Raw genomic sequence first — 17,239 nt, 5'->3', positions numbered from 1 at the left:
TAATGTACTTAAAGTTAAACATGTGCTTAAGTGATTTGAGAGATTAGTACCTTACCTTCATCAAGGCTTTAATCTTCAGTATTGTACACGTGTCTATCTGTTAGCAATTGCATATTAAGAATATTTACAAGGAATTATCCAACCTAGGCAACAGCAGTTCTCAGAGGAATTCTTTACCTGTTGCCTTTGGTGAAGTTACAATCCACCATCCTTCTCGCTCATAGAGCGGATGAAAAGAGTTGGATAATCTCTGCTGGAAAGGAAACTGATGCTTTGCACTCAGCATTAAGTCCTCTCACCTCTGTCTGGGGTTCACTAAAAGCTTTACATTATGTGACAAAACTCAAAATCTCTTTAGGAGAAAGGGTAAATCTTGGCATGATTCTTCAGTGTTTCCAGAACAAAATGCATGACGTAATAGATATGTAATACCATGTACGCTCAAATTAATGCTAGCAAAATCACTAAATGTTAATTGGCTTTTTTATTGTTACAAGTATAGCTCCTTGATATAGGTGGGGAACTAGTGATGTTGAGTTTCACTTAAAAATTAAGAAGTTCTTGTATATAGTTTGTCTTAGAGATTTTGTTAGTATTGAGCATTACAATAAATACCAACAATATCTAGCCAGAAATACTAATTATATAAATATGATTTCATTTGTTTCAAAATATCCTGTTGCCCTTTTTTACCACAGCTTTTCACAGATGAGTTACAGTGAAACTGTGAAAGTGTTCCCAGATTTCAGAGAATGCTTCTACAAAGTTATTTCACAATTTCACTAAAATATTTGTAGTCTACAATTAGATTCATCAGCAATTTTAATTCTTTCATGAAGACAGAGAAAGCTTCTTTGAGAATATCAAGTTTTTCTAAAACTTTTCTCAAGGCTTGAGAGTTGACATTCTCTTTTTAGCTGTCAGTTGAAAGACTACCTCAGTAATGCCAGATCAGAACTTGAGAAGAAGTTAACAATATTAGACTTTTGCTCAGTTTGGACAGATAGACTTGGAGGATATTACAGGACCTTGAAATATTAGTAATAATATTTGTGTATTTCTGACTGGAATTTTCTAAACAGAAGGGTGTGGGTGCGTGTACACATGTACCACACAGATCTGTTTGTTTAGCACATTATGAATGTTCTGGGGGACAAAGGCAGTACATTTAGTGTATATCAGACATAGCATGAGGCTGTTGAACAGCCATAAGAGGTCTGACTGAGGTCAAGGAAGCACTTGCATGTACACATACAGGACTTTTGTCGACCTAGCAACATGATGGCAAAAAGTCCTCCGTTTCTATCCAGACAGGCAAAATAGACCTTTAGGTGGAAAGCTGTAACATTACAGAAAAACATGCTCTAGAAGGCACCATCCAATATAGTTGCAAGAAGCTGCCCATTCAATATGTAAAAATGCCCCAAACATTTCCACAAACACCTGTCACGGACAATTATTCTACCACTGAGTGTAAAGATTTGTCAAATAAGGTACCATTCTACTTCAAGAGAATATGGGTTTATCCCATGTGTACTCTTTCTCAGACTCTTGTGAGATAAAAAAATAAAATCCCACCAGATGTATGGTTATATGGGTTTACTTTCTCTACCTTTCCATTTTAAATACAAACACTAGATTTACATTTTTTCTGATGTATGGAACTGTTTTGACTCAAAAGACTTATTAAAAGTCATCTGTACTGGACCAGTAGATGCAGCTTAATTATAATGAAGACTGACAAGCTGCTGGTTTTTTCACTCCTAAATCATAGACTCAAATTCCAAAACAGATCTTAAGGGACCCTGGCCAGTCCTTCTTTGCTACTTATCCATCACGTTACATTTGCATACTCATTTCAGTTCATGCTCTTGGACTCTGTGGTGGTTTAAAGGCTTTTATAGGTTTTGTTTGATCTTTTTTTTGTTCTTTTGATTTCTTATCATTAACTTAAAAGTAGAGAACCTGATATAATATCTGGCAGGATGCAGCTGTCTGGCATCAATAGACACAGAATACTTCATATGTCTAAAAAAAAAAAAAATCCTACAGTGCTTTAATTAGTATTTATCTGTTACATATTAGAAATAGGTGTTCTACTGTGAATGAAGTAATAATGTTGTTTAGGGGGTCATTAAACAGGAGAATTCTGTGGACAGCATTGAATATTAGTCATACAGAATTTAGACTTTCTCTGTAGAAAAAATTTTTTGTTGTTGTTTTTTCACCATGTTAGCATTCAAACTTCTTGAAGTATAAATTATATTTTATTTCAAATTATATATCTGGACAGCATGCTAGAAATTTCTTCTATAAAATAATTTCATTCCTTTAAATAGGTTTAAAGATAGTTTTGCCTATTTGGACACCAGAACTAGTTTGAATAATGCAGAATTTTTAACAGATTGGATATTAGCAGAGATGAAAGGGAGAATGCTAAATGTCAGTTGGTTAATTAACATCAAGGCACAGTAGCCATGTTAGGTACTAGAGTAGGTGTATTATATTCATGGATATGACAAAAATAGGTTGAGTGTTTCAGAGAGAACCGTGTGTCATATTGGTAAACCTGGTGACATGAGCCACAGTCAGTCTATATAAAATAGTGTAGAGTATAAAGAAATATATTGAACATTTTTATGAATCTGAAAAAACGTTTCCACAGAAAAGTCATCTCAGTGTATTTCTGTGTGGAAAAACAAAACATAAAAATACAATAGGGCAGGTTTGCTTGCAACCTTTTATAGCATACTTAATTACTCTGTAAATTGATTTGCAACTAGTTTTGGAAACAGTGTTCACTGAGACATTATCAGTGTCTCTAGCAATTGTATTGCATTGTGCATTTGGTTCTGGCTGTACTGTTGAAACAAATTACTTGTGGGGAGACAACCTGAGGGAAATAAAGGCAATAACTGATATGTCTTGTATTGCATAATGCATAATTAATAATAAACACCACACGAGTGACTATCAGCATTAGGTGTACATGGCCAGTAGCATCCCCATTCAGAGGTGACTGGCTTATTTTGAAAAGATGTTGCTGCTCTGCATTACTACATGAGCTTTTGTAAACAAGAAGTCAAATTCTGCCTCAGGTCTGAGTTTTCTAGGATTTGCATATGAGTGAGAGGGTAGATTTAAGTCCTGTGCACTCTGAATTTATCATGTGTAAGGGAAGCAGTATTGAAAGAGAGCAGTAGTGTTGTGTGGATGGGAAGAGAGGAGAAGGAATTGTTTCCAAGTCTAATCTGCAGTGGGATCATCGATTTCATCCATATTCACTAGTATAGTATCAAAGCAGCGTGTATCCTCTTCTCATCTCCTTGCTAGTTTGGGGATGACTAGTGAACCAGTCAAGTGGGATACCAACAGTGGAAGATACGCCAAATACTACATGTCTGGCTACTTAAATGATTAGAAATTACTTTCTTAATAATATGTACTTAATTATGTGTCACTTGTTACCAATTCTGAACTCTTCCCAACCTTTTCTAGCTAATCAAGCACCTCACAGACGTCTTGAGAATTTATTTCTACTATGCTGTGTCACTGTGCTATGTCACTGGTATGGTTTTGCTGATGAGAAACTGAGACCCTCAGACCCAAAGCTTCCAAATTACATATATTGTGGGTTTGCTCTCATCTCTAGAACCATGAGGTAAATTATTGGCAGAGCTAAAGCTAAACCTTCTGTTTCAGGTTCTGATCCAGCACCTCTGCCACAACAGTAGCAATAATTTTTTTCCTTTTCCTATCCGTCTTAACTTTTTTCCTGCTCCTATTTGCTTCCTTCTTCTAAACGCTGTGGCCAGAAGGAATGCGCCCAGTCACATTCTAACCTGATTACAAGGATGGAGGAAGTTGGAAATGTGGGCTAGGTATTCCCTTGTATTGTCACTCACTCAAAACCCAGAATAGTCATAAGCAAAAGTTTTAGTAATCTAACGCTTTGCAGTGATCTCTTCCATTTTCCCTGCTTCATGCTTGAAAAAGATGTGACTGACAGGTTGAGAAACTGACTCATAAATGTGCATCACTGTCTTTTAACCCAGTTGTCCTTGCTCCTGGTCCTTTTTGAACAAATAGATTGTTTACAAGTACAGCTACGTAAACATAGCCTGGTTTATGATTTTAGCAATGAGTAGTAGTAGTAATCGTAGCTGCCTGTTTGCTGTTTGTTCCTACTTCTTTGCCAAAGATGCAAACAATGCTGGTAAACGGCATTGTTTTAGAGGTTCTGCAACATTACGTTGTACAGCTTCTAGTTACTGTACCTTTAGCTGATCTGGCAGCTCAGCTGCCACTAGAAACTTAAGCATTCATTAGCATTTCATGAGCCTTTAGACAATATCCCTATCTGTCAATTCAGTTCTTTCATTGACAATAGTGTTAATGATTTAAAATATTCTGCAGTGTAACCAGACAATGTCAGCTAAAATGGGAAATGCTGCATTTGCATTCCCGGTATCATGCAAAGCCATTTCCACAGACACTGAGCTTAAGGCAGAGAAGCATTTTAATCCTTGATGTGGTGAGCAGGGAGAACTATTATAATAGCCCATGAAGAAAACAAGGTATTGGAACTTAACAGAACAGCAAGAAATGCTACATAGAGAAGTACATTTATAGTGTAAAATATATTTAATAAAATTTATTAAATTACTAAACTACACTTAACTGTAATGGGAGAGCTTATAAAAACAGTGGTGCATAGAATAGATCCAGTATGTTTTAGTGTTCATTGCATTGATTCATACGCCTCCACACCTTTTAAAAATAAAAAGTGATTGTTGTGTATATCCCTGGGCAGTATGACAGGACAACTTTGAGTAGAATTGCGAAGATTCAGATCAAGCACCAATTAAGTTCTTAGTGCAGCAAAAGCAATTTTCTTCAGACTTCATCCTTCAAAATCAGTTAGATACTTGTTTTTTTTACACAGACACCTAACATGAAGTTCTTGTAGATCCTTGAGTCTTTAAATCCATAATAACCTAAAGTACAAACTGCTAAATTGTCAGGCAAATCTGACTATCATACATGTTCTAGGACACCAATACCAAAATTCTGTACTTTAAATGGCCAGGCAAGCATTCTACACCAACTTCCTAGTGTGCTTCAGTGCTAATCTGAAGAGGGCATGGACATGACACTGCCATCTGTGATGTAGATGTGGTAGAATACAGCACAAGACTGCGTGGTTGTGGCACTGGCCACTCAGTGGTTGTCTGGAGATGGCTGTTTCTGGGTTTGAATCTATGGCTTATATGAAAATGTATTTTAACCAGCATGCAGTGTATTGTAATGATCTTGTTCCACAGAATGAGGAGGGATGTGTTTGTGCAGTGGGAGGAAATTTTCTTTGCTGTTTATAGGCTTGCTGAAATGTGTTCGACTATTTACGTGAACAGGAATATCAAGGTTGCATCTCAAGTTGGTGAAAGTGTCACTGATATATTATAATGAAGATGAACTGTGAGAAAGCAAGAGTAAAAATAAGATGGAAGTGGAAAAGTAAACGGACTCTGTATAGGTGTTTTTAGGGTTTTTGTAAATTTGTGAATTTGCTGTTGTTTTCTCTAAATTTCTCCATCTCCTTGCAATTACTTTACCATGAGAAATAACAAGATCTTACATACTTCCATAGATCCCTCCACATGGTGGATCTTCTTCCAATGTGAATGGTATATCTGAATCACTCCGTTGCCAGAGTCCTGAAGGTAAGACACCAACGATTACTTACCTTGCAAATTTTTTTTCTCTAAGTAACAGTTGGTTCAGCAATGTCAGGTGGCTTCCAGTGTCTTCAAATCACTTTTTGTTCTGAGATACCTGATACCCTATTAACAGTCAATCAGAAAAATTGTTAATTGCATATACTACATCAAGGCTGTAGAGCTAGAAAATAAATTTTATTCTTTTTTTGTCAAATAGTAGCATATTACCGGATCCCCCTTTTCAGAATTTGAATGATTTTGAATGTGACTTGTAGGGCATCACCAGAAGTGTGTTGCGGCTGGTTTGAGAGTGAGGTTCTCTTCATAACTGCATGTGGTGCTTCAGGTAGAATCACTAGGCCCATCAGCTGACCTTATCTAAACTTAACCTTTAGTTCCTTAGCTCTTTAAATCAATGTTACTTCTTTAAAATTTTATTGTAAAGTCTTTTTTAATTTAAAAATACTAAAATAAGCAGCTATCAAACTTGCATTTTGGATGTTTCAGCAACAACTAAGTGAAACTGAAGAAGTTCAACAGATAAAACAAAACATTTGGTGCTTTCTAAAAATGATCAAAGACTTGGTGTCTCTGAATAACTATTTAATTCCCCTTGTTGTTGATTTTTTTTTTTTTTTTTTGGCATCATCTTTCATGGAATAAACAATGTAGGAATCACATTTCCTATTTGTTGGTGGAGGTCTTATTGCCACATTAAAAGAAACAAACAAAAGTGTAGAAGATGATTTCATCATGGCAATGGTAGAGCCTGGTTTATTCTAAAAAAAAAAAAAAAGGAAAAAAATAATTGGACTAGATTATGCTCTTTATTAAATAAAGAAAAAGGTGTTTTTACTTGCCATTTTGTTTTTTATGTGCTTTGTAGATGAATCTTATTTGCATTTTTGCTTTCAATATGCAAAAATATCAAAAAGATACTTCAAAAAAAGTATTTTGTGTTCAGAAAATATTCTGTGTTCATTACTTTTAAAGTACATCCACACACAAAGTAATATTTAATTTATGTGTTCAAAGGTCAGATAACTCTGATTAGCCTTATCTTGTTCATTGTTATGTTCTTAGGTCTTATAAAATAAAAACAAGAGAATAAGCTGTGAGGAAAACAGCTTACTTTTTACTTCTCTTTTGTGTTTATGAATTCTTATTCTGTATCTGCCTATAGAGGATACATTACATCCTGCTGACACCTCTCTTCCTTCATTACTGACCTTGCTTTTTTTGCAGGTGTGAATGGAAACAAGTGCTCAGTGTCATCCACCATTCTAGAGAAGTACAAAGTTGGAAAGGTGATCGGTGATGGCAATTTTGCTGTTGTGAAGGAGTGCATAGAACGGTGAGTAAGGAAAATGTTCAGTAATGCTGTTTATTTTACTGGATAAAGCTATGTGTTACCATAATTGCATGGAAAATGTGATGAGGTAAATACAAAGAGCAGTTGCAAAGATATGCCTATGCTCCAGGAGAGCTAGACACAGCACAACACACAGAGCTCTCTGTGTATTATTCCAGCAAAGGAATATGAGAGCAGCAGTGGAACGTGGCTTTTTAATCCCCCAAATTAAGGAGGTATTACCTTCTAATGGAAGCTCTTAAGGAAAACCCTACAGATCTTCAAGAAACTCCCTCACACCACAGGTAAGGAAGGCTGTCGTGGCTGGCAGGAAATTTTATGTGGAATCTAAGCAGCACCTCAGAGCACCAGAGCACCTCAGCTCTGCCTCAGCAGTTCTGCTGCTGTTAGATCCTACTGTCTGCTGCCTAAATCATTTTTCACAGCTTTAGCTAATACTGTGAGCAAAGTATTTTTAAAGGCATACAGTCGGTGGCAGTTAGCCTGTGCTATTGACTCCCTTTTGCTTGCTTGTTCAGTGAGGTAGTGCAGTGAGGAGGAGCCACAGACTGAAATCAGTCTTTCAGTATTCCAGACTGAAATATTCTTGTGCATGAGTTCTCTTGGGGTAGGCAGGATACCTTTACAGACCTGTGCTGTGTTACTGCTCTTCCCCTGCAAGCTTTGTGTCACACTTTGCTGCTGGTGTAAACATAGCAGATGATGTGACTGTCACTTTCTCAGTTTATGTTTTAGAACCACCTTCTGCTATCTTCATCACTCCGAGAGTTATGTCAGCTTCTTAAATATTATGAGGAATCTCCAACTTGACTACAACTACCAGGCAAATTCAGCAAATGTCTGTAAAAAACATAGAACTTACAGGAACAGTTTCTATTATTTGATCTCTGTCTGATGGTTTTCTTTAAAAGAACCATAATTATGAATGGAAACAACTCATTCCAGTCTAGCAGATCATAGCTTCATATACGGACACTCTTTCCGAGTCATCTAAATGAGCCAAAAGGGTTAGGCAGTAAGGCTGAACATGCTGAACATAGGTGTATGGGTCTTACAATCCCTAACATTATGCATCCATTACTGTTTTTCCTCAAGAGAAAAGTTTCTTGATATTGTATTTGATTTATTTCTCTCCATTACTGAGGATAATATTGGCAGATGATATGCAACACAAATCTAATACTTTCTTCTGGTTTATAGCAACAAATGACGATCATTATTTTTAATACTTTTTAAAGAAGGTGATATACTAGCATCCAAGGTTTATATACTAAAGAATAAGGACTGAGGTAGCAGCTTCTAGAGATACTAGCTGATTACAGTACTGATAAAGAAAAAAAAGTGACTAACAGTGATCTGAGTATGCTACAGGTACTGTTCCAAACAAGTTCCTACTGCACGTGCAGGTTTAAGGTAATGTTTCTCATCAGTGTTAACATCTAGATTCCATGGTCTTAATGTTTCTTTTTTTGGAACAGTTTCTACCAAGAAACTGTGGTTCCTGACAAGTGGTACCACATCAAAGTAGAATCATTTCCCTAGTGCATTAAGAACTGCAGGTCTGTTGCAAAAATTGTGAGAAGGCAGTATAGCCAGCTGTGTTGAAAATGGATTTCTGTCCATTTTGTCTTGCAAGATGCTACACATAAGAGGCTTGAGAGAAACTAAGTGAATGATACTTCACAGCGTCTTCCCACACACCGTAAGGCTGGCCACAAATCCTTTGTTATCCACAGAGTGAACAACATTCATAAAAGATACCAGGTTAAATGCATAAGATAACATAAGCTAATATTTTTAGGAATAAGTGCTATGCATTTTGGAAATCGCGTAAGTTCCACTGAAAATGGGACATGGGCTGCTAAGTCACTTGGGTTTCTAAATGTCATCTATGCTTTTTGGAATGAGAAGACTGAACTAGAAACACAACCTTTCAATTATTTAAAAACATAAAAAGTAAAATTTAAACTTAAAGACCTAGTTGTGTATATGATCACACCTTTATATTTAGCAAAGCATTATTACGTGTAAATTAATTTTATATAAAACAAATATACTGCAATTGTTCCTAACAATAATGAGAGGAAATGCCAACTATAGTTTATCATTTTTAATTCTTTTTAATCACTATATTTAATTTCTCATAGTGCTGTGCTTGGAAGCCTCAGGACCTCATTATATCAGCTGTTCTACAAAAAGAATTAAATGGTCTCTTTTGCAAAGGGTGCCTATATGTCTATATATGAAGACATGAGTCAACAGATGGATACTGACAGCTAGATAGGAGAATGCCAGAAACCTGTCAGACAATACTGGTCAATATGATAGGCAGTGATATCAGCACACAAATTGTGTCGCTGATATCCTTTTTTTTCTTAGGTGTTATCATAAAGGACATTTGCAGAAGGGATTTGAAATCAGTTAATGAATTGGCTCTGTGAATGTTAACTCCTCTTTCTACACAGTGTAAATGCTGAAGGTTTCCTAAGTGGGTTTTGCTGATCAGTTGTTTGTAGACTTTCAGATAATGCACTTAATTTAGTGTAACATAAATTGTGGTTTTGAATTATACACTGTATTCATAGTAGATTTTACATCAGGTCTATAAGAGGATAGCATTTCACAGATACCACTTAGATAGCACTTCTATCTGAATACTGGATCAGGTTGTAACTATGACAACCTAGCAGATACAGCTGCACTGTGAGAGCAGAAATTCTGTACTGCATCTTTTCAAAATGGATAATTAACTCTGTTCCTTTTTTGTAAAGTAGTCATTTTGATTAGCTGCATCTGCGAAAAAGTAGAGTGAGAATTAAACTTTAAGCTTTAAAATGTACCTGATTTTTCCTTTTGTTATTGCCTCCATTATTTATTTATTTATTTATTTGCCATACAGGTTAGTGCTGTTCTGAGGGACACTGGAGTCTCTTGGTACTAACACAAAACAATATTGTAGCAATAGGACATTTTCATTTAATTTTAACTCATCCTTAATATAAGCAGCAATATCATCTTTGTTTTTTTTTGTTTGTTTGTTTGTTGTTTTTTAAAAAAAAGCCATTCGCTTCTGCTTCTTTCTCATTTTTCCCCTTCTGATGAAATGTAGAACATTTCTATTGCTTAAAGGGGCAAAAAGCAAAATAGAGCTCCTTCTTTCTGGGAGAGTATTTACTGAGAATAGTCATCCTTTTTACTTTGTATATAACCACCACCTCAAATGTCCTGTCACTTTAGATACTTGCTATAGAGTTCCATAGAATGATGAATAAAAATAGAGAACAAATTAAATACAAAAGGACAAAATTAGCACCCAATAAATCCAGCAGGATTTTAGACTAGTCTGTAATAAACATAAGGCCTTAGCTCTACTGAATCCTATTGAATTTTTCCAGTAGGGTATCAGTTTTTCTTCTGCTCACTTACACATAAACATGCATGATTTTATCTTTAAAGCCTAGCAGTTGAACAAAGCTAAGTGGAAGGCTTAAGACATATTTTGCATGTTGCATTAAAGTGAGAGAGAGTTGTGCTAGGTCACAGAAGAATGAATTGCAGCTGGAGCCTGGGATTAATACACAAAGTGAGCCAGGTTGTGGTAGTCAGGGAAACAGCAGGCACAAATGTTGCTGAGAAATGAAAAACAAAATCAAGTCCACTCTGTGAATTTTCTGTCAGCAATCTCCATGGGTCAAGGCATTAAGATCTATATTCTTATATATAAGAGATAATGCCACGTAATGTTGACTGGTTTCTGATTAACTGTTCTCATATTTTTCTTGCTAGATCTACAGGAAAGGAGTTTGCGCTGAAGATCATCGACAAGGCTAAATGCTGTGGAAAGGTACCGTACAACAATTTACATGCATAAGAATAATAGCAGAAACAGCACGAGCAGCTGCTCATTAGTCATAAATGGTGGGTGTGTTTGGGTTTTCTGACTGTCTGTTTAATAGGGTGATGATATTCCATCCAAGAAGCAAAGCAGTGAGTGTTAGTCTGCTGGATTATAGAATATAAAAAAAAAAAAAAAGCAAAAAGCAAACCACCAAATTGTCCTCATAGTTATTAAACTAACAAAGAAAATACCAGTATTTGTCCAAAGTGAAATCAGAAGATAAATTGATGAAGTATAGCCTGATGATTTTGATCTGTAAAACATGAGAGGAAATTTGCTGCTATATCTGTATTTATATAATTCCCTTCCCTCTCTGCCTCTTACTTTTATCTTTTTACAGCTACACATACTCCTTTTATATACAGTATATATATTTGGAAAGAATTTTTCTCAACCATTTCTTTCTGTTTATTAGTTTCACATCCTTTAGAACAAAGAACTCTTAACAAGAGAACTCACTATGTATTAATGTATCTTTAATACATTAAAAAAAGACAAAAGTTGTCTCTGCAACAGAAGAGCATGTTACATAATGGAAGTAGGTATCCTAGAGTTTCACATACCTCCTCACAAGCACAGGGATTTTTAAAACAAGGAAAAAATCAACAACAGGTAAAACACAATCAAGTATGTAGACTATGTGTTGGAACAAATAACAAAAACATAAAATACTTCTGTTTTAACTGCTTTGCCTGTGAACGATATACCTTAAAGTGCTCAAGAGCACTTTGTTTTTTACTCAAATGGATAGTTTAGCGTTAGCCAAAATAAAACTTGGGGCACAGTATTAATTAACAATCAAGTTCTGGATTAAAGACCCTGAGAGCAGGACATGAATTCCATTCTCCCGAGGTTTCTAAAAAGACAGTCTTTTTGATGCAAATACTTTATTTTGTAGGTAAATGACCACACTGAAATGATTCTGGAGTTAACTTTGCAACCAAGTCAGGCTTTTAATTCAATGGTACCCTTTTTGTCAATTACATAGAGTAACCGTTTACAGTACAATTCAGAGACACAGATGCTAGAAGTGACCTTTTAGAATGATGTTTTAAGTCTGTGTGATGTTCTTTGTATGATAAGGAGCTGCACGTTGCTGTATACTGACTGTATACTAGCATTACTTGCTGTGATGACTTGCTCTGGACCTCTGCTCAGAGGTGCTCTAACAAAAATGGTCTAAAATCTGTGCAGATTTTAAGCTGTGTATTAGGTAGTAGGGGATGAATGTTCCTACCCCCCCCCCATCACTTTTTCTCATATTCTCTAAGTTTATTTAAGGGAGAATTTAGAAAGGAATCTTAAAAATGTATAACCACAAGAAAAACAGTGCTAGAATTGCCTTTCTGAGGTTTACATGTTGGCGTTTCTTTGGCTGTTGGAAGGACAAGCTACTGTGGTTTACTGCAAAAGAAAACTTCTGGATGATTTTTACTGCTTGCAGTTTCAGATGTTTCTATTACTTCTCTGAGTCAGCCTCTTAAATATCATAAATTGGAGTGGTCCAGAGATAGACAAGCCTTTCTATGCAGTAGATTTTAGACTTTTTTTTCTAGTAAGCATTCTTGCCACTTTAAAACAAACAAAAAGGAACAAAAGAAGAATAACCTATGGATGTATATACCTGTCTGTTTTGAAAGGACCTGTATCTGTATAGCTGTTTATGGGTGTGTGTGTGTGTGTAAACAGAGGACTGTGGTTAGGATGCTGATAGCTGTTAGGGCAGCGCCAGAACTGTCGAGAAAGAATTTCAACAAATAAAATAATTAAATTTTGCTACAGCTTCGTCTTTCCTCACCCTCTCTCACATGCCAAGATAAGCCCTATCTTAAAAACAACAGTCTGAACCAAATATGCATGCCTTGTAAGTTGCTCACTGCTCTCTAGCAATTTATGTTGGATGTCCTAAAATTTGAATCCAGTTGACTACAAGCAGACTAAATGTTAATTATACATTAATTTATCTGTAAATAAAGCATATGAATGTATACTAAAATGTATACTGTACTATCCAGGAGAATGTTATAAAAAGCTTTAGTATTATTTTTATAAATTACAAAATTTGACAAAACCATTGGTGTGGTTGAAAATAAGTAACTATACACTAGTGAGCATGTGTAAGACAGGCATCAAAAGAGTAGCTCAGCAACATGTTGGAGTCTTTTTTAAATGAACATTATTAGTAGTGATTTTAAATAAAGATCACTTGTGCTTTGGTTTTTATTTAAAACAATTAACAATTGAGTCAAGTTAAGTGAAGAAGGCGTAGGTGAAGCATAGTGTCTAAGTCAGAGTTAATGGATATAATAAATTGAGTATGTTACCTGTTCCTTAGGTAGGAAAATCTATAATAAGATTCTAGGTTTTGTTTGGACTATTAACACTAGTTTTGAATTTACAGGCTTTCATCTGTAAGGCTTAGTATGCTGTGGCTGTTCACTTTTGTCTGATGATGAAATTCAGCATTGTGTTTAACAAAATTGCTTCATGTTTGTTTGTGTTTTGTTTTGTGTTTTTCTCCAGAGCACGTTTGCTTGGAGCAGACATATGTTTGTTCAGAATGACAATTGATGCTCTTTCAAATTGAATTTCAAAGGTGTGACTGTTGAACCCATATATGCCGCACCATACTCACCAAGTGAGATGCACACATGGCATGTGGTTTCTGAGTTACATAGCCACATAAAGCTTTGGCAAGACCACTATAAATAACCCTGGAAATAGAAGTTAAAGTAGCATAAGATCTTTAATCACTGCTTATGCACAGTGGATCACATCTACTTCTCGTGCTCTGCTCACAAATGCATGAATTGCATGGTACTAATCAGTGCATTAAACATGAATAAGTTCAAACTTGATGAGATGATTTGATATCTGCCAAAGAAAAGGAAATTTCTGTTTTAAGCAGGCATTGTTACTTAAAGGGAACCCTAAATGCAGTATCTGTATTTCAACGTTTATAACAAAAAATGCAAATCATTCTTCCATTGAAAGGAGCATGTAGTTTTCTTCAATCTCCAGTGTTAACCAAGTGCTAAGATGCATTGGAGAACAAAACATTCTGAAAGTAGTTCTTGAAACTCATTAGTTTCTCAAAAGTATAAGGAAGGGGAAATTAAACTCAATCGGTGTGCTGGTAAGCTGTTGGAGCCACACTGACTTAACTGAGCAGGTACCTATTTTGCAGATTGTAAATCTGAACATACATATAAAATGAACTGAAATCTATAACCAAATCAGTTATCATATTTTTCACATATATAATCCATGTCCTTTTTATAGTGCCAGTCCTTGAAATTAAATCCTAGGTAATCTGTCCTTGAGTAACCTACGCTAAATGACAGGTGAGAGCTGGAGTGGATCAAGAACATGTTAACTATTGCTGGGGGTGGCAGGCTACAATGATCCGGGTTCATTGAGGTTCTGAGCCTCTTAATACCCACATAAGGACTACAACCTGCACTTCCCAAATTGCTGTCATGTTCCGGGGTCTTTTTTTGGTGATAACCCATGGGTTATGTGTTTGAAATATGGTATTTTAAATTAACTGATGATGTACAGTTGGGCTAAAATACAAATTAAAATCCAGCAGCAGAGAGTTATCTCTTTACTACATAAATGAAATATCAAAATGAGTGCTCACTGAAGAGCTGATCAAAGGAAAAGGAAATTGGGCATTTTGTGTCTATTCATATAAACCTCTCTACTCTTTTACTGACCAGGAACACCTGATTGAAAATGAAGTCTCTATTCTGCGTCAAGTGAAGCATCCAAATATCATTATGCTGATAGAAGAAATGGACACCCCAACAGAACTCTATCTGGTAATGGAGTTGGTAAAGGTAAGACTAAGGGTTTAAAAAAATGAAAACAATTCACTGTGCTAGTCAAGGATGTAATGTCTAGGAGAAACATATCTAGAAGATATAATCAGATAAGATTTTAGTGGCAACCTCCATTTTTAATCATGCAAATATTCTTGTCAGTTACATTCACGGGATTTACGTCTCTTCAGTTTTAATTAGACTATTTGCACGCAACTTTGAGGTAATTTTGCAAAGTATATGCACAACTTAGAGAGAAGCGGGTAGTGTTTTTTATAGCATGTTTAGAATATGCAGCAGCTAACTGTGGTGCGTGTATCCCAACGGAACATTTGCATTTATTTCACTAGTATCTTTTTTTAATCATTTGCTTTAAAGGAACAAATTCTCTTTAATTAGTTTTTCTTAGTCAACTGTAGATACAACAAATAATCTAAACTTGAATGTGTATGTTCCATTAAAATTAAACCTTAAAAAATCTCACCTCTTTTGCTGGTATCAAACATTCACTCACCTTATGTCCAGTTGGCCAAAAACTTGATGGTGCTATTGTACTTGTACAGAGAAAAAAAAAACCCTCAAACTCCATTCTGCTGTCACTTTGTGAATCAAATATGTAAGTTGCATCGAATTTTATTTCTGCACTCTCTCTTATCTGTGCTGTATGCATACAGAGCAGCACTGCCCATAGGGTTGATCAGCAGGTGAGGTACAAATTAGTGCAACTCATCACTTTTTATTTCTGTCTGAAACATTGTTAGATTCAGGAGTTCCCACTAGAATGGCTGCCAGCTTGGGAAACTCTGAAGAAAGTCTGTAATTGTTGATTTCATAATTTTTGTAACATCTTATTTCTCTCCCTTTCTAGATGTTATTTTTATGTAATTGAGGCATCTCTGTTTTTAAAGAAAGTTTTTTATTTTTAATATTTTAATAGTTTACCATCTTGGTGCATAGTTCCTGAATTTCTGCTGCTTTTCCACGTGTACTGAAATGCTTGGAATGCCACCCACAGTTGTTCAGATAAATCACTCCTACAGATGTATCCAGGGTAACCATCACAGAGACACCCACGTAAAATTCATGGCAATGACTGGAAATGCTGCATCAGTAACTCATTTACGTGTTGTTGTATATTCCAAGAGAAATAGGGTATCCTAGTCAGAGACTCCATAACTGGCCTACTCTGAAATCACCTAGAAGTTCTGCAGTTCAAAGGCATCTTGTTTAGATATATTTATTTGACATTTTCACAATATATCCAATATTTTCAATTTGTAGTTCATTATAATTGCTACATTTTTGTTTTATGTTAGGTGGTGTTGTTTTTTTTTTTTAAACTATTGGATTTACATTACTTTAGGCTTTATGCAAAATCAGAGCTGTTTTTTGCTATATGAAAGTAATATTACACTGGTAAGTTGAAAATGGAAAGTGTAGGCATGTATGTAATATAAACAAGTAATCAGAAATAGAAAGATCAATAGAATGAAAGCAAGACCAAAAAAGGGCTGTGCTTTGTGGATGACCCAAGTCACAGTATAGTATTTTGGTGACAAAATCATCATTTCTTTTTTAAACTATTTAACAGGCCTCCAAGCGTGTCTTTTGTACAGGAAGATTTTATATGGTGTTTTACAAGGTATCTTCAACATCTTAATTATTTTTCCTGAAGCGATCTGTTATCTTTCCATGGCTTTAGGGAGGAGACCTATTTGATGCTATCACTTCTTCTACAAAATACACAGAGCGAGATGGGAGCGCAATGGTCTACAATCTAGCCAGTGCACTCAAATACCTTCATGGTCTCAACATTGTGCACAGAGACATCAAGCCAGAAAATCTCCTGGTATGTCCCATTTATTTTCTAATATTATCTCTTTGTTCTCATTAATGCAAATGCTTGTACATAAATGTCAAAGAGCTGAGTAGAGAACGTGAGGAATATTAATTTAGAATAAGTATGTATAAAATAAATCTTCTGCCATAAGATAGTAATCACCATAACCCAAATGAGCTGTGCTCAAACATGTCCTTAGACCTATCTTTATTTACATTTCGATTGGCTGCCATTTGGATAAGTGGGAATATTGTCTCACAGAACAATGAATTTTAAAGCTGTGTTGATGAATTATTTATTACATTTAGCAAGTGGGAGAGAAGGTGGGCTGAGTGCCATTTCTCTGAGTGATCATATGGTTTTCTTAAGCAAATTTTTTTCTTCTTCTTTCCCTGTCATAGTAGGAACATCTTTCTGATGACTTACCAGTATTCTAGCCCTGAACCAACTCTGTACAAACATTTTTTTTGTGATAGGTCACTGACTACATTTTATTCTCAGCAGAGAAATAAGATGAATCTGTTGACAAGAATTACCATGAAATCTGCTTTGGGAACTGCTTAGGATACAGTGCACGGAATGGGA

General features: G+C 35.5%; 1 protein-coding gene across 7 annotated transcripts in view; it reads left to right on the top strand.

The window, feature by feature from the left end:
* Nucleotides 1–17,239, top strand: part of DCLK2 (doublecortin like kinase 2) — an 86,315-nt gene that overhangs the window by 52,720 nt on the left and 16,356 nt on the right. For all 7 annotated transcript variants that reach the window (XR_004253191.1, XR_004253189.1, XR_004253190.1 and 4 more), the window contains 5 exons: nt 5,651–5,723; nt 6,966–7,074; nt 10,879–10,936; nt 14,713–14,832; nt 16,517–16,663. Coding sequence is in view for 4 of the 7 variants with exons in the window: in XM_032186073.1 (XP_032041964.1) it covers nt 5,651–5,723; nt 6,966–7,074; nt 10,879–10,936; nt 14,713–14,832; nt 16,517–16,663 (507 nt within the window). In the remaining 3 variants the exon portion in view is untranslated. The remainder of the gene's footprint in view (nt 1–5,650; nt 5,724–6,965; nt 7,075–10,878; nt 10,937–14,712; nt 14,833–16,516; nt 16,664–17,239) is intronic.

The sequence above is a fragment of the Aythya fuligula genome, chromosome 4, assembly GCF_009819795.1.
Source record: "Aythya fuligula isolate bAytFul2 chromosome 4, bAytFul2.pri, whole genome shotgun sequence".
Classification (NCBI taxonomy): domain Eukaryota; kingdom Metazoa; phylum Chordata; class Aves; order Anseriformes; family Anatidae; genus Aythya; species Aythya fuligula.
The sequence above is the reverse complement of the archived record's forward strand: the minus strand, read 5'-3'. Positions and strand labels throughout refer to the sequence as shown.